The 24,739-nt window shown below is 38.5% G+C and overlaps 1 protein-coding gene across 12 annotated transcripts; it reads left to right on the forward strand.

Moving 5' to 3' along the window:
- Window positions 1-2,496: 2,496 nt before the first annotated feature.
- On the forward strand, window positions 2,497-7,532 carry LOC107796418 (alanine aminotransferase 2, mitochondrial-like). 12 transcript variants are annotated; one of them, XR_012705380.1, is made up of 8 exons: window positions 2,786-3,038; window positions 3,116-3,220; window positions 4,220-4,298; window positions 4,391-4,485; window positions 4,587-4,694; window positions 4,884-5,021; window positions 5,405-6,507; window positions 7,218-7,532. XR_012705380.1 is itself a non-coding variant. In XM_016619178.2 (4 exons), the coding sequence occupies exons 1-4, from the start codon at window positions 2,966-2,968 to the stop codon at window positions 4,932-4,934; spliced, it is 279 nt and encodes a 92-aa protein (XP_016474664.1). In that variant the 5' UTR covers window positions 2,786-2,965; the 3' UTR covers window positions 4,935-6,156. The 12 variants fall into 12 exon arrangements, 1 of the variants encoding a protein (XP_016474664.1); XR_012705378.1 differs by adding an exon at window positions 2,497-2,779 and having other exon boundaries at window positions 2,972-3,038; window positions 4,220-4,485; window positions 4,884-6,507; XR_012705381.1 differs by adding an exon at window positions 2,497-2,779 and having other exon boundaries at window positions 2,972-3,009; window positions 4,220-4,485; window positions 4,884-6,507.
- Window positions 7,533-24,739: the final 17,207 nt, after the last annotated feature.

Below are 24,739 nucleotides of genomic sequence, written 5' to 3' on the forward strand. Positions count from 1 at the left end.
GGGACGTTAGTGCCATTGAATAGCACTAGTATGTATAACTAAACACCATCAAATTAGAAAGAACTTTCATACACAAATAAAGAAATCACAAGTATCACTCCAAAGCTTTAAACGATCACAACACTATCAATATGAAAGAATTACACAACCTTCACATCATGTTTCCATAGCCTTTAGTTGGGAATTTCATACTGTTGCACATCACTCACATTACCACCACTATCTTTAGAGGAGTCCGATCTCGACCCGATCGGCTAGGCCGTTTCCCAGAGATGTTACCAATATTCTATTCACACTTTCTAGTTTCAATCATCAATGCATAACTTCCATGTGTATATGTCATGGCGTCCGATCACGGCCTGATCGGCTAGGCCGCCTTACCGAGGCGTTACCATTTTCTATTATTCATCTCACTCCAATCTTTGGTTACACATGTATTAGTTTACCGGCACTTGGGGACACAATTTTCACATTCCACAATTCACGTTTCACATTGTTACCATTTTCAACATTAGGTTTGTAATTCAAGAGAGTATGGCACATAAGAGCAAATAAGGTTGTAGGCGTAGATGAGACTTCATGTAAATGGCACAACAACACACTTCAATTTCAATCTAAGGTTTAAGCATTTCGATACATGATTCATAGTCCTTGCACCTTTTCAAGTTATCAAGAATAGCACGTTGATCAATTTGAGACACAGTTTCCATGCATATAAGGTTTCAACACCAAGTCAAGTGAAATAGCAATCAATACAACAATTCAATTTAGTCTTACCGTACTCACACAACCAACAATGAAGCTCAATTTCTAAAAGACGAGGTTTTAGCCATACATACCTCAATAAAGCTTTCCTTATTCCTTACAAAATTCCGGAACTTTTAGCACTTCGATCTATTGTGTAAGAATTACAAATTAAATCGAGAATTAGAGACGAGATTGAGATTCTAGCTTGTTTTGAGCATACTATCAAACACTAAAGGGGCATTGTGATCTTAGGCCCTTTTTGAGAGAAATTTCTATCATTCTATACCCCAATTGCTTTTTTTTTAGTTCACTACCCCCAACACTCTAAGGTTTGATATGCATGCAAGAAACTCTAAGGTTTGATATGCATGCAAGAAATCCACTCTTATACCAATGAATTACCTCACTAATAACCCCCTTATAGCTAAGTATAAAAATAAGAGCTGAGATGATGAAGCCTTACCTCTTGGGATGAGGGTTTAGGTCCCTCACTTGATTATCTTCAATGATTTACCAAGGATTCATGGAGTAATTTGATGAGAAGCACTTTCCCTCTCTTAGACCCCTCTCTCTCACTCTAGAAATATCAGGAAATAGGCTCAAAATTAGCTATTACACCGAATATAACGATAGGGGGTCAGGTTTAAAATTTAGAAAATTGGAGCCCCGAGTCAGATCTGCGATCGCCTTCTGCGATAGCAAAGTCGACATGCGGTCCGCATAATGGACTGCAAAAACACTCCCCAAAACTTGAACACACTGTCTGGGTATGCGGCATAAATGCGGTCGGCATACCCGTTATGCGGTTGCATAATGCACCGCAGAACTGCTTCTTACAAAATACCAATGGAATTATGCGACGACTATGCGGTCCGCATATTGGTTATGCGATAGCATAATCGACCGCATAGTTGACCTCAAATTGACGAACACACTGACTCACTTTGCGGCGTCTATGCGGTCCGCATACCTAATGTGCAACCGCATTCTCGATCGCAGAATCACACTTTTCTGGAAAACATTATTTCTTGACTTTTTAGAGCATAGATTAGTCAAAAAGGTCGGAACCGTGGCGAGCAAGCTCGCCTCAAAGAATTTTACACATCACTAATACATGGTCCTAATTGCCACTACGAGCTTTCGGGTTTAGAATGAAAATTTTCACGGGGCCTCACATCCTCCCCCACTTAAGATCATTCGTCCTCAAATGAGGATCAAGGTTCACTTATTAGTAGTCTTTGTATAATCTTTTGCTCTTTACAACCTGAAACATATTCATAGACCCCAAATTTAGCTAACTCCCTGAATTTCAGAAAATTTCGCCAGAATTTCCTCTGTATTTAAGCCTATCCACCTGTTAGGGAGCCCCAGAAACATATCCTAACCGCACATACATATTCCATAGAGATAAGGCATAACATAACTCGTATAATACTAACCATGGCCGCATGGCCAACCTATAACCGAAACAGGACAATTTTACGTAGATCAAGTCTAAAGATGAGAGTTCATAGGAGCAAAATGCATAAAAGCTATTACATGACTATTCAAACAAATGTGGATACTTCCTTTTCATTTCATCCTCGGCTTCCCAAGTTGTTTCCTCAACTTGTTGGTTCCGCCATAATACTTTCACGAATGCAATTTTCTTATTTCTCAATTTCCGAACCTGCCTATCAAGAATGACAACTGGAACTTCTTCATATGACAGTTCTTCATTTACCTCCAAAGTTTCAACTGGCACAATAGTGGACGGATCTCCCACTACCTTCCTCAACATGGACACATTAAAGACCGGGTGTACTAAGGACATTTCGGGTGGTAACTCGAGCTTGTATGCCACCTGACCAATCCTCTGAACGATTCTGTATGGTCCGACATACCTAGGACTCAATTTTCCCTTCTTTCCAAATCGCATGATGCCCTTCATAGGGGAAACCTTCAGAAATACCCAATCATCTTCTTTGAACTCTAAATCTCTGAGCACTAGAAGAATCTCCTCATTCTTCTTTCCTAAAATTCCATAAGCAAAGTTGAGGGCTCTTCTCTTATCTTTTAGCATATTGAGTAAAGTAGAGTAGAGTGGGTTGAAATACTCCTGTTAGGGTTAATATTGCAGATCTCAACGGATTTTTCTTCTATCCCTTGTATCAAAGAGTAATATAGGTGACCTGGCGTGTTATTGTTGTCTTGATCGTTTCTTACATTCCTCTAATTTATGCAGATCTTGTACTGCAATGTTGGAAATCCTTCAATACTTAGGTCAGCAGCCTATTACTTTCTTTAGGGAGGTAGGAATAAATTGTTTGATTCTAGATTATGTTACTTGTCTCGTCGAGAAATGTCTAAGGTGGATTCCTTTATTTAGGTCGTTGCATTATGTGACCATCCAGTTATTTTGGGCAAAAGTGAAATTTGCAATATGTGACCTTCTTGTTATTTTGGACAAAAGTGAAACACAAGGTCTGTTCAGGTATGAAGTTTGTCTATCAACCTCCCTACACCTTGTAGCGCAATGAAACAATTCATGCGCCTTAGTTTCTAGAGATGTCTCAAGAAGTGGAATTAACATGTCTAATTTTCATAAGCCAAATGTTTTCCCCTGTATTTTTCAAACATGGCACAGTTGAATCTCTTGCTACTGATGGAAGCTTTTGTCCTTGTTGTATTGTAAATAATTTGCATCTGAATATTAATGATATTCTTCTTCTTAGTGTTTTGAAGTCAAAGTCCAACTTATAAAACCAAGTGATGTGATTGTTATTGTAATTGATGTAAGTTAGCAAAAGTGAACTATGAGAGTGATGACTTGATGCTATTTCTTGTTATCTTGACATATCAAGTAATGTTTTTGAGGCCTGAGAAAAGCGAAATGTATTACTTTAAGCTAAAAGATCAATAAAATGTGGAAGGTTGTGATGACTGAGAAGCTCCAAGTTAATATATTTGATCGTGAACACTTTGAGAAAATTGATGACTCTGTTTTATTTGCACCTACTGCCTGTGGGTATTGTTTCACTTTTAGCTTCAAACTGTATACATATTAACTGGTATTTCTAAAAAAATGCAAGTGGCTATAATCAAACTCTTACTTTCCTTATTTTGTGAAATCAGTGCAATGTAGTGTTATTATTGAATTATAGTCATTCACTTTTTGTTATTCAAAAGCTTGTATGTTTTAGTTGATAGGTTCTTTCTTTGAGCTTTTCTGTTTCATAAATATCATGGTATTGATTATGAATTTACACCTAAGTAGAAGCAAAAACTTTTTGCCTAGACATTTATTGGAACATCGTCACCAATATAAAGGAGTATGGTGAAGAATTTGAATCAACTTCAGCCATGTTCTACATGATATTGTCCTGCTACCTAAGATAAGGAAAAGAAGATTTCTGAACTACGTCTCATAGAAACAATCAGAAACTACGAGAAATTGTTATTTGATGTCTTTCATTCTCTCTTTGCTTTGTAGTGCGGATTCAATAGAACGAGCTTTCCAGATCCTCAGCCAAATTCCTGGCAATGTGACAGGTGCATACAACCACAGTCAGGTGACAATATCTTCTATTATAATGTCCTAGATTTGCAGCCAGTATACTCCTAGAACTTATTTTTGTGTTTGCTAAACTCCGGGGTGTCAAAGGATTACATGATACAATTGCTTCTGGTATCGAAGCTCGTGATGGCTTCCCTACTGACCCAAATGATATTTTCTTGACTGATGGTGCAAGCCCAGCGGTAATTATGTTGATCTCAAAAAGTTATTCGTGCATCATTGAGAGAAGTAACTAAAAGAATAACAAGGTGTCGATAATGTTGGTTCTTCATCCTCTATTCAGGTTCACATGATGATGCAGTTGCTCATTGGGTCAGAGAATGATGGAATTCTCTGACCCATCCCCCATCCACTTTATTCTGCTTCAATTGTCCTCTATGGTGGCACTCTCGTATGTGCATTTGCTTCAATTTAAAGTTGATCAGTTCTAGTTGTATAGTTGGCCTTAATAGGCTAGATTAACCTACTTCTGAAAGAGATTATTGTAAACGTTTATTAATGAGAGCTGACCTGATTGGCTTACTATTCAGTTGAAGGTGACACATGAGCCTCTTATGTATGCTTTTATCTGGTATTTTAGGTTCGCTATTATCTTGATGAAGAAACGGGATGGGGACTGGAGATCTCATAGCTTGAGAATCAACTGAAAACTGCAAAATCCAATGGTATTAAAGTTAGGGCTTTGGTTGTGATCAATTTAGGCAACCCAGCAGGGCAGGTAATGATTTATTAGATTTTGGAATCTCATCATTGCTCTTCGTCATTTTGGAAGAACCTACTGTGGTGGAAAATGTTTGTCTTCCGTTTCCCAATAAAATTTTAAAATGTGTACATGTAGCATGAATAGCTTCTATGTATACCTTAAGTTCTTGTTGAGGCCAACCAACGAGCTATTGTGGAATTCTACAAGAAAGAAGGCCTCGTTCTTTTGGCGGATGAAGTGAATATTTATTTCCCTCTAGATGCTTCTTTGCTTGATTCTGACAAATTCTTTTACTTCCATGCACTTGTTTGAGGGGAGGTCACAATTTTTTCATTCCTGAGTATTGTGCAATTTATTCTAAAATTGTAAGCCTCTCATATCTTGTGGAACTCATGCAGGTGTATCAGGAAAATGTTTATGTGCTTAAGAAGCAGTTCCACTCGTTTAAGAAAATTCCTCGCTCTATGGGATTTGGAGAAAAGGACATCTCTTTAGTTTCTTTTCAGTATGTGTCAAAAGGTAGATCGTACTAGCTCCATCCATCCCTCTCTTGTTGGCGGTCTTTCTCTTTCTTGAAAGCCTCGTCATGAGCTCTCCAAAGGTTGGTAATGCTGTTTGTGTAATACATGGCATTGCATGTAAAATTGATATTGAGACGACCACATATAGCTTCGGGATTGAGGTGCATCTTAATAGGAGTGTGGTTGCCAGTCAAATATTTTGGTAGTGGTGGTTATAGAATCTATAACAAGCACGAGTACCTCAATGGTTTAATTTATGTAGGTGTATCATACTTTTTAATGTGGTGAGCTAAACATTAGATGTCATTACAGTGATATGCACTCTACTCTGACTATTAACTTAGAAGCTTGCTGCGGGTTCCTTATATCTGTGTTATCTGGATGATGAATCATATCAGTCTTTTATTGCTGAGAAAGAAGCGATACTCTCATCCTTCGCAAGGCGTGCAAAGGTCAGTAGCATCAGCATATACAACTAGCGGTGACTAGATAATAAACTAGTTTGTTTTAGTGAAGTAGTGGAAGTTGTTTTTTTTTTATCATGAACCTTGCATCTGAAAAGAAGAGCTGGTTAAAGTAGGAAGCAGAAATGATGTCTGAAATTTTCTCAAATAAAAGTTGTCCCAAAATAATTTCCTCTAGAGTTTCATTTCAGCTTATCAAAAATGGTATATCTAAATGTTTGCTTCCTTTTGGTGTTTTCTATCTGTCAAATTGATACATTTTCTATTTTCTTCTGTGTTTGGCAATTTCTTTTTTGACTAATTTGTCAACAGACACTAGAAGATGCATTCAACAGTTTGGAGGGAGTAACATGCAATAAAGCATAGGGCGCAATGTATCTATTTCTATGTATTAACTTACTTGCTAAAGCAATAAAAGCAGCAGAAGAAGCTAAAACTGCACCAGATGCCTTTTATGCTCGACGCCTCCTCAATGCCACCGGAATTGTTGTTGTCCCAGGCTCTGCATTTGGCCAGGTGATTGTTATATTTTTGACAACTTGCTTCATGCTATTCCTAGTAATTAAATAGTTGGTAACTGTCACCATTAATTTAAAAAAATGCACATGGCTTTTACCTGGATGAGTAAACATCAGCAGACAAAACTAAATAAGCATTTCCTGAACAGTTTGGCTTTTTGTTTTACTTATTTAATTATTTTTGATTTTATATGTAAGTAGGTCGTTACACTTTTAGTATGTTAATCATATTATTAATGGCTTCCAGCTTGTTTATTCACTTCATCATAATTCAATCTATATGAAAACAATATAGGTAATTGTTACTACTTCCTAATAAATTCCCGTGGGAAGTGTATCTCGTTCTTGTCTCCTAGTGTTTGTACTGGCTAATTAGTACCATAATGGCTTCATGATATTATTGAAAAACATTATATTTAGTTATCAATTGTCTTTCTGTGTAAGCTATTATGATCATCCTCCATGTGTGATAAGATTCAATCTTATTTTGGCCTTCCACCAGGTGACTTTTTCTTCAAACAACAGTAAACATGTAATGACCTCAAATCTTGTTCTCCCTATTGATCTTGTAATATATTAAATAGATGTATGTACATCTTTACAGTACCCATCTTATAATATATATTGGAAGCTGAAATGGAGATATAATTTTTTCACATTATTTACAGGGTATAACAAACAATGCATCTTTGTTTGTCTCAATTGCAGGTATTGGAAGGCAGAGCTGCTAAAGAGAATAAAGAAAATGCAAATGAGGAACTTAAGGCTTACAAACCTACAGAAGTTTCTATGGGTTTGAACAAGAAAAGCTCACACGCTGATTAGATTAATGGTGAGGTCAAGCTTTACAGAAATGAATCGGTTACAAAATCAGGAGATGACGTGGAAGGTGTTAAACTAGTCATGTATTAGAAAATAAACTTGTAGCTAAGGGTATATCAAATGAGGTTTGTAATAGATGCTAACTTAAATTGATTAATATGTGTAAAGTGTTATCATGATACATCAATTTTTTTTCATTTATTGTTAGGTTGCACCTTTGAACAATTGATTTTACTAGTTAATGTAGTACATGGTATATAAGTGTACGCATTTGAACTTTTTTTTGTTATTTGTTATTTGATGTAGTTCTTGAGATCTTCATGCTTAGCAATGATCTCAAAATATCTGGTAATATATGTTAGGCAATATATGTGGTTACTTGGGATATTAAAAAAAATGTAATTTTATAAAAAAAAAAAATCGCACTTTACATGGATTCTTGCAGAAACTACGCTTGAAAGTGTTGTTGTAGGACTTAAAAAGCGTTAGTAAAAGGGGTATGCATAAGCGTGATCTTTGTACATTATAGGCCACACTTTTGAAGTGTGGCTTCTAAAGCAACACTTCAAAAGCATGGCCTTTTTTTTTGGCAATCCGCTAGGCAAGCGCCTAGGGATAATTTTTTATTATTGAAAGAAAAGAAAAATACAACAATTAGGAACAGTACAAATAAGGGGGACAATAGCACCTGTATTGTTACCCATATGTCTTGGCTATATAATCACTCCTCTGCGCCTCACATTGCCTTATGATGGCAGCCTCATGTAGAGGATTCATGGTGTAGCTGCCGGCAAAGTCTCACGAGGGCATATAATCTCATAGCCGTGTGGATATTTTTCCAAAGGCATAGTACTAAGGCAACTCAAACCGGGCTAAACCTTACCCTACTAATCCTATTGAGGCAGAGAAAAGGCCTTACCTACTAGCACACATGTAAAAAATAAGAACTGGAGAGTACTAAATATTCAATGATCATCACAAAGTTTATAACATACTCTGTGATGATATTACAAATGAGAATACTAATAAAGTGGTATAATAGAATTAAGTACCAATTTGGTTCATGTACCTTCTTTTGCAAACTTATAAAATCTTCAATTTGTAATTCTTTGTTGTTTTCCTCAACCGTGTTCAAAATGTATTAAAAATCATCATTTCGTTTTTGAACGGTTGGACCTCGTTGATGTAGTTGGGGCAGCCTGCTTTTGTTTGGCAACTCTCATTGGAGGTCGCCTAACATTTAAAAAATCACTAACCTTGTCGTTCCAACTATTTTTCCTTGTATGAGATTTCCTATTTTTTCCGCTATGCATAGGCGATAAATCACCTTTTCTTGCTGCATGTGCGCGACATTCTTTCAAAACTGTATCTTCTTCTCCTTCCTCATACATATCTCTACCCACAGATACTGGATCTGGCATGTCTTGTAAAAATTCTTGTGCCATCAAACCATTTCCATCTTGTCTGTTAACCATAGTTGCCTTGTTTTGACTTTGTTTTGTGCCTTTCACCTGGTTGCTGGTCCAATCTCCACGCCCAGTGCTACCAACTTGATTTGTATTTAGAGAATTTAGGGGCTTAGCACTTACCATTGCATCAAGTAGCTTTCTGTCCTCCATTGTGATAACAGGTACCCTTATAGATAACTGTTGCTGTCCAGCAGTTGAAGAAGTTACTGCTGCTCCTGCATTGTTTTCATTCTGCTGCTGCAATGCATCAAGCAACTTTCCATCCTGCAAAGTGATAGCTGGTGGCGTTGTATCCTGCTGCTGCTGTCCACCAGTTGGAAGTGTGACTATAGCTCCTGAGGTGTTTGCATTCAGCTGCTGCTGCCCATACTTTCGACCAGCTGGATCAATCTGGTTACTAGGTGTGGCTGCATTTTGAACTATTTTTCCAGCTACTGCATCCTTGACTTTTAGAGCAGCAACTGGAGAGTACCTGGGAATGAAAGCTGGAGCATTGAGATTTAACATGCTTTTGTGGCTCGCGTTTGGTATACCATCTGGTTTAGGCAGTGTTATTGAATCAAATTCTTTTCCTGCACTCTCCTGATCAACCTCATGATCTGCCTCTTCAGATGAGTATCAAGCAAAATCAACACCACAATCTTCTTCATCATCATACTCACGCTGGTCATCCCAGAGCTTGGATTTAATTGCCATCGCCCTCACATTTGCACTGATAACCTCATTGTTATTTCCTGTAGAAATCATCATCTGCCTAGATTCACCACCATGCTCACCAAATGATGCTAGCGATTGAGTAGGCACCTCCTGCACCGATGTGTTCAAAGCGACCAGTGGTTGCCTGATCAGAGGCTTTGCATTCATCATTATATCCATCTGAGTCTCTTTAATGATTTTGGCTACTTCCGGACTAGAAATATGCATTTTTGGGCTACTTCCGGACTAGAAATATGCATCTTTGGAGTACTGGACCTCGTGGTTGCTGTAGACAATTGGATTGCCTCGGCCTTTTGCGCATCAACAGGAACAATGTCCTTCGACACAATTAGTCGACCACCTGTGTTCTTGGCAAGTTGTTGTTTGCTACTATCTGGATATTGTAGTTGGCAAATTTTTGGGGTTGTGTTCATCATCATAGCTGCCACGACATCCTTTACCATTTTATCAAGCTCCGAATTGAAAATATGTAGCGTTGGCGTATCTGCAGCATGAATTTGACTTGTCTCACCATTGTGATTACCACCAGATGCGATCTCAAGGCGAACACTGTCCGCTTCATTTTTCTGCTCCTTTTCACTCCCTGTAAAATTAGTTTTTCCAGCATCTGGTCGTATCTCGTACCCCATCTGTTGTTCTTCATTAACATACTCACCCTCATTCACCAAAGCATCGAAAGAGTTTGAAACTCCAATAGCGTATGATGGTACAATCTAATTTTGAAGCATTGGAGTTTGCTTCTTGCTAGGTGATTTGTTCACCACTTTCCAGTTGTTACTCTTTGTAGTACCTACTACCCCTACACCTATTTTATCTTGTCCCACAGAAATTTGATGACCATGTGCCAAAACATTTTTTCCTCGATCAACATCGGCCTGCATTGCACCAGCAGTAACTAGGTGCATTCTTGTAGAGATAGTGGAGGCGTGAACATGTTTGGATTATTTAGGCAGCCCCTTGTCCAATTTTAACACCTCATCTAGTGGCACGATAGGGCTGAAGCATGTGTTGTATTTGAATTGTCAATAACTCCAGCAACAGAAGTCATAACCCTTTCATTAAAGAGCCCAGCACCTGCCTTCAAACCTGTAGCATTTGCACTTCTCACAACGTCAACATCTTCAAGTTCCTGCTCCTCATCTTGCACTGCAGTATCTATTAACTAAGATGTTTTTTCAGTTAGATCAACATGTGTAGCAGTAGCTTTAATAACCCCAGTAGTAGGACGATTAACAGTTGCATTCAATGCAACATTAGGCTCCAATTGTGAACCTACAGTAGCTGATCGTCTTTCAGCTTTGTCAACTTGTCCTATCAATGTTACTGCTGCATTATTCTTGGCAAACATTGTTCGAACAGCTGCAGCTAAAGCACTATCATTCATCATCCCAGGTACAAACGCTGAACCTTTAGAAGTTCCAGGTAAAGCTTGATCAACCACAGTATTTTTTGCAGCCTTCAAGTCCTGAGCAACTCTAGCAAGGGATTCAGCAACTGGTATAATTGCACTAGAAATAGGATTACGCCTCATATGCCTTGTAGATACAGCTGTTATATGTGCTGTCTTGATCAAATTTTCAGCGTGTTCATGAGCCCTTTGAGGAGCTCTTAACACCTTTGTAGCATCTGTATGGTTAATGTGATCTCCAGCAGTTCTATCACCATCATTTAAGGCCCTCCTCTCATTCAAAAACTGGCGCAAATCTCCCTTGTATTTCGCACCACCAATTTGTTCTTGACGAGGCTGCTCTTTATCAATCTGAGCATCCTCATCACGATTTTTTTTCTGAAGTCTTCGACACGTAGTTTCATCATGGCCTTGATGCTTACAACAATTACAATACAGTGGTAAATTATCGTAAACGATTTCTTGAAAAACCTCCAGTACTTTTCCAGAAATTGTATCCACACTTTGCAACCTTACACGATTAGGATGTTTGTCAAGGAAGTCTAAGATCACCTTCACCCTAGCAGTGCTAGGTCTGGACTTAGTTTGTGTTGCCTTATCAATGGCAATTGGTTTTCCTATAGCAGATGCTATAGACAACAATGAAGGCATCGCAAACAAATCTGGTGACAGATTCGGCAACGATATCCAAACCATTGCTTTTGTTGTTTCCTCCTTTGGGTTATAACCAATCGTCCATGGAAATACACGATATTGAAGCTGAACATCCTTATACAACAGATAATTAACAGAGCGAGCTAAAGCACTTACATAATCATCATAACCATCAAACCTTAGCAGTAATTGTCTTGGTGCGAGTAAACCGATGATACATCGACCTTTAACACCTATGTGTTTGGGCAGTAAATTTCGTTGCTCATTGAGTTCTGGTGCTCCTAGAGATACTTTCATCACTACTGATTGATGCAAGCCTTTCTCCACAGCAAACTGTTGTCGTTCTTCTAAGGAAAACATTACGGTTGGCTCTCCATGGATGAACTGGACTAGTTTGAGTTTTGGAGTTGTGCGAGGTATGGGGTCTATTTTTGTTGCGATTTACTGAGCATATGTGGGTTTTATTAATGGCTCTCCCACAGCCAAAGGCTGGGGAGAGATGACAACATCCATGGCTGCTCAAAACGTAACCATATCATTGACGTAAAGAACTGAAAATAACAACAAAATCTGGAAAATTCTGCTTGCTACAGTAAATCGCGAAATAGAATTTAAGATCTAGAAAAATAGGTTATGAATTTGAGGATGAAACCAGTTGGGGATTGTTCTCTAAGAGAAGGAGGTTCTTTTAAGACCAATCTTGTGATATTACCTTGCCGGATGCCGGAGTTATGGCCTGGTGAATAGTGATGGAATTACTATTCACCTTCTTCCTAGAGAGAAGGAGGAGGATTTAAAAAAAGCATGGCCTTAGGGCAAGGGTTACGCCAATTTAGGCCACCCCGTTAAAAGCGGTGCCTAAAGTCAAAAAGTGTGGCTTTTTCTCAAATGCCACACTTTATACTAGTTTAGGCCACATTTTCTAAAGATGGCTAAAGGCCTAAAATGTCATAGTGCTTCAAGCTCATATGGATTACTACGACTCATCCTAATATTAAAGTAAGGGATGTAACATTGCATATGTGTCGCGGCAGCTAAAGGTTCACGAGAAGAATTACTATGTTCATGACTTAGAGTTGACAGCCATTGTTTATGCGCTAAAGAGTTAGTGGCACTATATTTATGGCGAGTCGTGTGAGGTATTCACGGATCACCTGAGCTTGCAGTATTTGTTCAAACAAAAAGAGCTCAACTTGAGGCATAGGAGGTGGTTGGAGCTATTGAAAGACTATGATATCAGCATCTTGTATCATCCCCGAAAGACCAATGTGGTGGCCGATGCCTTGAGTATAAAATTAATGAGTATGGACAGCCTTGCGTATATTCCAATCGGTGAAAGACCACTTGCAGCAGATGTTCAGGCTTTGGTCAATCAGTTCGTGAGGCTAGATATTTCTGAGTCCAGTCGTGTTCTAGCTTGAACAATTGCTCGATCTTCCTTGTTTGAGAGCATCAGGGAACGGCAGCATGATGACCCTTATTTGCTTGTCCTTAGTGATACAGTGCGACACGTTGATGCCAAGCAAGTTAGCATTTGAGATGATGGAGTTTTGAGGATGCAGGGTCATGTTTGTGTGCCTAATGTAGATGGAATTCATGAGTTTATTCTTGAGGAGGCCCACAGTTCCCGATATTCTATTCATCTGGGTACCACCAAGATGTATCAGGACTTGCAACAACATTATTGGTGGAGGAGGATGAAGATAGATACAGTTGCATATGTAGCTCTGTGTCTGAATTGTCAGCAAGTAAAGTATGAACATCAAAGACCTGGTGGTTTGCTTCATAAGATAGAGATTCCCGAGTGGAAGTAGAAGTATATCACTATGGATTTTGTTGTTGGACACCCACAGACTTAAAGGAAGTTCGATGTAGTTTGGATCATTGTGGACAGGCTAACCAAGTCAGCGCATTTCATCCCTATTGTAGTTACCTATTCTTCAAAGCGTTTGGCTGAGATTTACATCCGCGAGATCATTCGTCTTCACAGTGTGCTCGTGTCTATCATTTCCAATCAGGGTACGCAGTTCACTTTGCACTTTTGGAGGGCAGTTGTCACGCTCCAAAACTGAGGAGCGCGACCGACGCTCAACCGAGTAAACCCGACTGAGCAAGCCTATTAGATTTTATTCTACCTAAATTCATCTTTGAGTAAAGAGGAGCTGTACTCCCTTAATCATACTCTAAAATTATTTCATTAACAACTTTCATTTCGTTTTCATTAGCAACTTCAATCATAATTTCTGAAATATTACAATTCTATAGATATGATGAAAAACATGTTATGCTAAATACCAATATTTCTAATTCAATTCCCAACATCAAACACCACCCATAACCTGTCTACGGAGCCTCTAAGTACAACTGATGAGTAATATGTAAATACCGGCAACAAGGCTCCGGCTATATCTCAAAATACAAAGTACATGAGAAACAAAAGATACAGTACTCCAAAATAAAGTAGGGCTCACCAAGACAGCTGCAAGAGTATACTGATATCACTGCTCGATGTCGCCTGCTGTGGAACCACCTATATTAATTAAAGATACAGCACCCCCAGCAAAAAGGGACGTTAGTGTCGTCGAATGACACTAGTATGTATAGCTAAAAGTCCTTGTTCAAATAGAATTCCCATATAAGAAAAGGCAACACATAGAAACAACAAGTCACAATCAACAATATCCAAATGTCCAGTTAAAACATAAAAATTTTCAAAATACAAAAATAATATATATTTTTAGTTGGGAGATCTTTAGTACCGATAAAACCACAGTTCACGATACCAATGTCCACAATACCACTGCTCATAATGCCACTATTCACAATGCCGCTATTCACAATACCACCGTACTCTTGGCACTGAGTCCGATCACAACTCGATCCGCTAAGCCATCTCATCCGAGATATTAACCACAATCACAATCTCAAGCACAATCACAATCTCTATGCAAATATACCATCGTGAATCTAGCACAGAGTCCGATCACGACCCGATCGGCTAGGCCACCTTACTTGAAGACATCAACCACAATCACAATTTATATCACAATTTCCAGCACAATCACCACCATGTGTGCAGCATGGCATCCGATCATGGCCTGATCGGCTAGGTCGGCTCACCAAATGCCCTGTGGTTAGTGTTGATACCCAATTTTTCCCTCATATATTTCAAATATGCATATATACTCTCAAAATAATGCATGAGGATCATCAATTATTTTCCTAATTTTTTCATAATTTTTAAAGATTTTTTTAATCAATTTATTCCCATATTTTATTGTATAAATAATCATTAATTGCATCACAAATCATTTTTATGATGATTTTATCATCTAACTTCATCATTTATATCCATATTAAGCCTTAAATATTTTTGATGCATTTATTATGATTATATTTGCACCTTTGGGCTAAAATTGCATATTTTGCAATAATAGCCCTTATATACTTATGATTACTTTATTTATGCAAAAAAATAACTTTTTTATGATTTTGTAGTATTACATAATTGTTATTAACCATTTTTATGCAAAAATAATATTTTTACGAATTATTTTATTAATTAAAAATGGGTATTTAACTAATAGCCCTAAATTCCTATTTTTCGGACCAAGGCTACCCAAACCAGCCCAAGTTACCCAGCCCAACACCTAAAATGCCTAACCTAGTCCTCCAGCCCAAATCAAATAACCCAATTACCCATACCCAGTCATTAAACCCAACCCCAATCCGCCTAAATCCTGACCATTGATCAAAATTGATCAACGGCCCACAACTAAATGCCCCCCTTTACTTATATCTTTCCTCTCTACCCTAATCCCTTATTCCCTAAACCACGCCACCCCTGAATGCTCTCTCCTTCACCTCTTCCGAAACCCTAGCGCCGTTACCCCATTTCCCCTTCGATTCCAACCCAGAGATGGAATCCATCAACGATTCCCTTACCTTATTGGTTATCTTCTACTACTGGCTACTCGATTATGGTATAACCTAGTAACTTTCCCAACATGGCAAGTTGATCTCTCTATTTTCGGACCAAATCTAGATCGAACCTTCCCCTTTTCTCATATGTGTTCATTTTTCCTCTCTCTCTATACGTATCTATGAGATTTTTTCTCTATTCTTATTTAACTTAAATGTTAGGGTTTTAGATCTTTTAAAGATCTATTTATACTTTTCTTATTTCCCCCTTTTACATGTTTATTTCTTTGTGATTTTTCATTAAAAGTTTTGCCTAATATATTTGCCCTAAAATTAGGGCTCAGATCATGCTAAGATCTGTTTTGGTCCTATTTTGGTTGAGTATCTTAACCTTCCCGTATATTTGCCTTCTATTTTTGTGATACTGTTTTGCCTAAATTATTGGCCCTATATTAGGTCTTAGATCTGTTAAGGGTTCTTATTTTTTTATTAACCTTTTCCTTCAATGTTTCCTATATCTGTCTATGTGCGTATCATTTTGATTTCCCTTTGATTATTCCGATTAACTCTACTTACCCTTAAAATTAGGGCTTCTTATTTTGCTTCTCTTACTGATTCTGTCTCTGGCTACTTGCCTTAGTTGTTCCCAGACCTGTTTGATTACTATTATTTCTAACTTCCCGTAATAATATTCTGAGTTTTCCTTAAATAATTTTATTGATTATTTCCATGTTTGCGTACCCTAGTCTAAGGCTATATAAACCCCTCTCCTTTCCCCTTTAGGACAGACTGAAATCAATATACTCTTACTGATAACTTAGGGTTTGGTTTTGATTCTTTTGGCTCTCTCGTTTGCTTCTAGTATTGGCCGGCTGAAAGCCAATGCCAAGTAATTCTGGGCTCTCGACTACTGTGGTATATTTATTGTATTCTTGCCTAACTAGTGAGTGACTATCAGTTGTCATTTCATTTCTATGTATCCATGAACTGTATTTATGATCCAGCATGTTTAAAGCCCATTCTGAGCATAACTCTACCACTTTTATGTCCATATGATTCCTTTTAATCCTATAATTGATACTACTAGTTCTGAGATTAGTTATCTTCGAATAATATGAATTCTCTTAGAGGTTAACTTAATGTCTTTTAACTTGTTTCATGTTTGTTGTTTTGCTAGTTCTGAAATTGTCGTGAACTTAGCATCTTTAGGATAATACTAGTATGTTCATCAGTTAGCATGTCCTGAATCTTTACCAAGTTTGCATTGCTATTAAACCCTTCTCTGTTATTCATGTGCCCTGATAACTTGCATTCTAATGTGTTTTTCATTCATTTGGGTTCATGTGATTATTTGACTGTTTGCCTTAGTACATTGTCTAAATGTTTTCTGTGATTGAACAAAGCTGTCCTAAAATGTTAGCATGTACACTTAGCCTAATTCGGCCGTTTAGACTTTAACTTATTAAAACTGTGTATTTGAGCATGAACAACTTTGCAATCTTGCTAGTTTGTCTCTTTAATGCAATTCTACGTATATATTATGTGTTTTAAAATTTTGTATGATGGCTTTTTATAGAATCAAACCTGTTTTAAAATTTGTCCTTTACCATTTTCTCCTTTTATGTGCTGCTACTTTTAAACTCCTATTCTTAGGTCCTTTAGGTTCTATCCTTCACCTCCCTAGTGGGAGCATTGCTCGGGGTCCATGTGAGACTCTTGTGAAATCTAATACACTGGGATTTGGTTCCTAACCACCTTTGAACTATTTCTGAGCATTTGGTCCTTTAGTGTGAGCATTGCCTTGGGTCTTTGAAGCCCTTGGAAACTTTGACACACTAGAGATCTGGATTCTATGTGTGATTGTTCTGTACCTGTGAAAGTGAGCCTTGGAGTTGCTGTGCTTTGAAGGCATGGGTTGCCCCGATGTATTTGGGCCTGTTGTAGGCTCTCTATAGTTTATTTCACTATTATCTAATTCATTCATTAATCTGGTCTGTAATAATTTTGTAACAAACAACTCTGGAGTATTTGGTAAAATCAAGAAGGGTTTCTTATTTTCATTTGCTAAATCGGGTTAAATCCGGCCTATAGGATCTCATTTGTGCTATTTCATATCATGCTTATAAGTCCTATGTTATGTTTACATACTAGAGATCCTGCCCATAGAATTGACGTTATGATTTGTTGAGAATCCTGTCTTTAGGCGTATCAATTTGTCCAATAAATGTGTGTTAGCAATCATGCCTATATGATCAATATTTGGCTTAATTATTTTCTGGCTCAATGTGTTTAAAATCCTGCTCCTATACAGCTCAATTCTAGAAATCATGCATATAGGATTAAAATCAGTTTAATGCTAGAAATCATGCCTATAAGATTAAAGTTAGTTCAATGATAGAAATCATGTCTATAGGATTAAAACCAGTTCAAACCTAGAAATCATGCCTATAGGATAATAATCATCACACTCGTAGAAGTCATGCATATATGAATCTATTAACTGATTCGGATTGCGATTATTATTGTCAATCACTTAGACAACATGCCTATAGGATTGAACAATAATTCCGAACTAATGATTGTGATTTACTATTATTCACTAACGCATGAAACGCCCAGATATTATACTGAATGAAAATCAGTAGGCAAATATACGTAGGCCCTAACACTCGCATTAAGAACTGACTCTACATACTGCTGGTCACCTGTTCATCACATAGATATCATGCCCATAGGACTCCAAGATTAATAAAGCCTGCTAAATCAGTTGCGTGCATTTACTGTTTTCATGCAGAGGTTAACGTAAGCCCTTATTTGTCTTTATTGGAAAAGTCCTAATTGTTTTGCTTGTCGCCTAGTATTTTACAATTTTGAGAACCTTAGGCCTAGTCTAGGACCTTCCTAAATAGAGGTCTTAATGCCTCCATGACCTTAGGTAAGGGACGGTAGTGCATGCGTATGACATGAGTTAGAATCAACTAGAGCGCTTTAGGTAAAAACTTAAAGATAGTAATCGGGTAGCAGGAGATGATAGTCTGTTCCCACTAAATAATATGAGTAACACCCCATCTTGGGGGAGTTACAAAATATTATTTATGTTGCACGGGGTGATCCTATAGGCTAAAAAATTTAGGACCCCCCATTCTTATTAAATAATTTATTCGCTTCCTTAGACTAATTTGCATAATTTATGTTTGGCCGGACCCACCGTTGTGGACTTCTAGGGGTGCCTAACACCTTCCCTTCAAGGTAATTTGAGCCCTTACCCAAACTCTGGTGATGCAAACTGGTATAATCTGAGTTATTCGCTATAGGTACCCTAACTCACCTTAATCCATTAGGTGGCGACTCTAGAAACCAACTCCTTTTCCTTACTCTCTTAAAACGAGTAGTCAAAATGTCAAAACCCAATTTCGCGAGAAAAAGTGGGCGCGACAGCATGAGGAATCTGCTAGGGATATCCTTAGGCTCTTACTATAACGAACTTGTTTTGTGAATTAGTCTCTCAATAAGCATGTCTTTATTATTATGTTAATACTTGCGCACTGCTTTCCCTTTCCACTCTATATGAACTTATTTGCCTTCCTTCATTCAATTATGCTCACTAATATTTTTTTTGGTTTTATTGCCTTTTTTTTACTATGGAAACTAACTCTTCTCCTTGTTTTCTTTATTAAATGCCTTTAGAATTATTAAATACTGCATTTTATCATTCTCATCATGCAAATAGTTGACAGCGTGTTATTTTCTTTTTACATAAACACATGCTCAACATCATATTCCACTCATGCATAATTAATACCACAACAACACTTGATGAGTGTCTATGCTCTTCCTGTATCACACTGTTGAATTTGGAAAGGCTTTTTTTTCCTGGTAAAACTAGTCGATCAGCGATGCAATCGATGATTCCGTACCTTTCCCCCTCAAGTTGTCCACTTGGGGTACCAGTCTAGACTTCTATAGAAACCTTACTCTGATAATATTTGTACATGTATCATGATCAAACATAGCCTAGGTTAATATGTTGTCCACATAATAACCCTCTAAGAAAAACCTTGTCCAAAGTCCACCTGGGTTTCCCTGATCCCAACGGGCGCAACCACGATATGTTCATTATTTGGAGAGTTAAATGTTGACATGCTAATCGTTAATGTATAACTAGTGTAATCCGGTGGGGGAAAGGGTCTAACTTTATTTTTTTTTGGTAGAAAATGAGGCACGAAATCCCCAGGTTTGGCATGGGCCGAACTATGCCACCGTTATTGCTGGATTGGTGGGAAAACATTTTACCAATAGACAAAAATCACGTAAAAAGGGTTCTCGGAAACTTACCCTCCTTATTAGACATCCAGCCAAATAACATGTTGATTGAGGCTGCTACTATGTTTTGGGATGGAGAAAGGGCTGTATTCCATTTTGGTAATATAGAAATGACTCCTTTTTTGGAGGAAGTAGGAGGATTCACTGGATTACCTTGGGATATCCCCAGTTTACTAGTGCCAGAAAATCGCACTCCCAGGGGGTTTCTGAAAATGATGGGTCTGAGTTAAATGGGCGCAACCATGATATGTTCATTATTTGGAGAGTTAAATGTTGACATGCTAATCGTTAATGTATAACTAGTGTAATCCGGTGGGGGAAAGGGTCTAACTTTGTTTTTTTATTGGTAGAAAATGAGGCACGAAATCCCCAGGTTTGGCATGGGCCGAACTATACCACCGTTATTGCTGGATTGGTGGGAAAACATTTTACCAATAGACAAAAATCACGTAAAAAGGGTTCTCGGAAACTTACCCTCCTTATTAGACATCCAGCCAAATAACATGTTGATTGAGGCTGCTACTATGTTCTGGGATGGAGAAAGGGCTGTATTCCATTTTGGTAATATAGAAATGACTCCTTTTTTGGAGGAAGTAGGAGGATTCACTGGATTACCTTGGGATATCCCCAGTTTACTAGTGCCAGAAAATCGCACTCCCAGGGGGTTTCTGAAAATGATGGGTCTGAGAAAGAATGACGACTTGGCATGCCTAAAGAAGTCCTACATACCCGCCGACTTCCTCTATGAACGATACGGACACAACAAATCTTATCGTATATTTCATGATGAATTTTCCATCACTTCCTTGGGTTGGACTCATCGCAGGGTTTTCATATTCATCGTTTGCTTTCTAGGTATGATAGTATTTCTGAGCCAAGGGGACTCCATTTACACTAGGTTGGCCATGGTAGCAAAAGCTTTAATGGAGGGAATCGAGGGGAAAACATATACTATTTTTCGATAATTGTAGCAGAAATATACCGGGCTCTGGATCGTTGCAAGAAAGGGTTCAAACATTTTGAGGGTTGTAACTTGTTGCTAAAGATTTGGTTGTTAGAACATATTCAGAGAGGCCAGTACCGCGAAGAGTTTCCACGGAGACCATGGAATGATCACATAGCTTTCCACCATCCGAAAAGAATGACCTTTATCCCAGACAGGTTTGCCCAACTAGAGAATGCTATAGAACAGGTACAGTTTTTCAACAATTTGATTGAGGACAAGGTTCATTTGGATGTTCGAGTGGTTCCCTACCAATGAATTCATCATCATATCCAGGGATCTTCTGTATTTGGTTTTGATCCAGTTTAGGGGAATATATCTCTATATTCCAATCAGAGCCATGAGACAAGCTGGTAGAAAACAAGTCATACCGCGAGTCTCCAAAATGGGTCACTACAAGGCAGATTTTCAAGAAAATGCCATCCCATACAAATGTGAAGCCCAACACATGTGGAATTTGAAGATTATTATGGAAAAGGATACAATCGAGCCTGATCGATACCACACAGGTCATGTGAACTTCTACCTATCATAGTTGGATGATAGCATTACAAGGATTGTCGATCCAGGGTCGGTCAAAGAAATAGGGTCATAGATGAAGCTGCTGAAGCATAGGTGAACTATAAGAGGCTACACAAAAGAGTTCTCGAGTCCGAGGCCAAGAATTTAGAACAACACAAGATTGACATAGAATCAATTAACGAATGGAGGGAAATGGCTACCAGATCAATGGAAAGGTTGGAATATCTGGAGCAGGGTCTAATGGAGTTAGAGGGGAAGATGAGGAAAAGCGTCATAGACTGTCAGAATGTAGAGGGAAGCGAGGGAGGACACCTAGTAAGGGCGTATCTGCTGCTGGACATGCGCGACCTAGGGAATTTGATCGATGGAGTCAAGAGGGTCAATCTTGGAGAAGGTCCCTCTTTGGACCATGTAGATTAGGATTATCTGTTTTTAGAATCATTTTGGAATTTGAATGTAATAAGGCAAATGCCATTAGTGACTCATTGATTTAGTGTCGTTTCTAGGTTCGTCTTATTTATTACATTAATGAAATGAGGCATTTATCGGCATTAAATTTCTCCAAATCTACTTGTCACTAGGCCTACCTTGGGCACAACGAGGTTCCCAAAGTAGGACTCGAATTTACATTTTTGTAATACGTGTTTAAATAATGCAAATACTTTTCAGAATCTTTGCTGACTTGGTTACTTTTTATTTTTTTTATTTTGATTATTCCTATCCCCCAAGGTTGGTTCGCACATACTGGCATCGTTAGCATATCACACCAGATCTAGAGGCCCTCCACCTTCTCCTCCTCTAAGTGATTCGAAAAGAAAGGGAAAAGCTAATGTAGATGATATGAGTGGTGTCAGGAAAGAAAACACTACACATGCTAAGAATGCGGAAACCTCATACGGTCGGAGTACTCCGACACAAAATAAATTGGTCCTACGATTAGAAAAGAAGATACTAGAATTGCAAGGGGGGCTTGAGCAGGTCCGTAACCTGGCAAACCTTTCCCTCACCCTAAATGTCCCAGAAATTAACCAACAAAATACTCAAAACCCAATACCTCATCAAAACACACCAAACCAACGTCCGCAAAATCCTCCCGCACCCCCACCAATGTGCAACACCTCCTTAAAATCCTAATCCTCTATCCATATCGATACCCCCTCAACACCAGCATCTCTCGACTCAATACCTACAAACCACTTACCATACTCCTCATAATACCCCACAACCTATCACTGATCCGCAAATTTCAACTAATGATCCACTACACTCAAACCCCCAACATCCACCAAAACAATCCCATATACGTGGAAACCTTACCCCACTCCACTCTACCAATCTCATACACTTCAAAATCTACCAAGAAGGACCTGCTCATTAAAAATATTGCAGAGGAGCTCAAGAAGATCACAAGCCGAGTCCAGGGTGTTGAAGGATGCAAAGGAATTTAGGGTCTAAATTATGAGTATCTATGCATTCAGCTAGACGTGGAACTGCCGGAGGGTTACAAACCTCCTAAGTTCAAGATGTTTGACGGAACGGGTGACCCGAAGGTATATTTGAGAACATATTGTGACAAGCTCATGAGGGTCGGGAAGGATGAAAGGATTCACATGAAGTTGTTCATTAGAAGTCTTAGAGAGACGCCTTATCTTGGTACATAAGTCAGAATCCCAAGAAATGGGTTTATTGGGTAAGCATGGCATAAGACTTCATGGATAGATTCAGGTTCAATACAGAAAATGCATCAAATGTCTTCTACATACAGAACAACAAGAAAAAACCGACAAAGACTTTTCGCGAGTATGCTACTCGATGGAGGTCAGAAGCTGCAAAGGTCAGGTCGGCACAAGAAGAAGAGCATATGAACAAATTCTTCGTCAAGGCCCAGGATCCACAATACTATGAGAGGTTAATGGTCATCGAGAATGACAAGTTATCCGACATTATCCAACTCGGATAAAGGATTAAGAGTGGAATGATAACAAATTTTGAGGCATTGCATGTCACGACCCGAATCAGAGGGCCCCGACGGGCACCCGATGCTTTACTCAACCGAGTAGCAACGTAACATATTTTTCTTATCATACTATCATGAGTAAATGAGCCAGAAAACCGGTCATGAGATAACAAGAATAAAACATAAGGGAATACTCAACATATGATGACCCAAAATGATATACAAACTTATATATGTGATATACGGGCCTATAAGGCCGACATGACCATTTGTAAACTCAAAACATAGGCCGACAAGGCCATACAAGTGTCCCTACAGCTGAAATCTATCTACAAGCCTCTAAGAGTACATAAAATCATAAATATTGGGACAGGGCCCCGCCATACCAATCAATACATATCCAAAGCATACTGACTAACTAGGCAACTCCGGAGCAAGTGGAGTGCACCAACACATTCGCTGAGCTGATAGCCTACTAGGAGGACTGTCAACCTATCAATGGGACCTGCGGGCATGACACGCAGCATCCCCAAGTAAAAGGGATGTCAGTACGAATAAAGTACCGAGTATGTAAGGCAGGAAAGCATAAACAAGAACAATAATGTAAAGAGAGATAGAGGAAATACAACCTGTAACATCTGAGTGCCTCTGGGCGCTACTGACATGAAATGCATAATACATATATATACATGAACATTTTAAAAACATTCGCCTCTATGGGCATCGTACAAATCAAACATGATTTAAGGACCAAAGGATTTGTTAATAGTCAGCATCGTGAGAATATCATAGTTCGCGTTTAGGAAATGATAGAAGGGACAATGGAAGCCATACCCGGCCGACTACAACTGATCAGTGGTTGCACAATAGGTACCATACCCGGCCGACTATAGTGCAGCTCTGTAGAGTAAAATAGATACATATATATAATGCATGCTCGACTCATGGAATCACGTTCTAACCCTTTCGGAGTGATGTAAGGTCATTTCACCTTCGATTAACATTATGGACATCCCTACCATCAATATGAACCTTAGTGGGATTTAAGGATCATACACACTTGTTTAGAATAACTTTATAAGGAAAGAACAACATGGACAACCTTAGTTTCTAGGAGTAGATCCGTTATAAATTAGCGTACCGTTTATGTTCATGTCACTTTAGATCATGCCAAAAGAAAGAAGTAAGTGCCTTAACATACCTTAAACCCGTTGAGTCCTTAATCACTTCCAAGCAACTTTCACGGCTCCTTAGCTTACAATGAGAGAAATGACACTCTCGTTATCGTTTAAGCGTCGTAACTATTATGTATCGACCACAACCTATTTTACAATGAAACAGACAGAACCTCCCTTATATATATGACTTCACACTAGTCAAAACAATCACAAATAGCCCAACATACCCATATCACTTCATAAACAACCCGACAAC

The sequence above is a fragment of the Nicotiana tabacum genome, chromosome 22, assembly GCF_000715075.1.
Source record: "Nicotiana tabacum cultivar K326 chromosome 22, ASM71507v2, whole genome shotgun sequence".
Lineage (NCBI taxonomy): Eukaryota > Viridiplantae > Streptophyta > Magnoliopsida > Solanales > Solanaceae > Nicotiana > Nicotiana tabacum.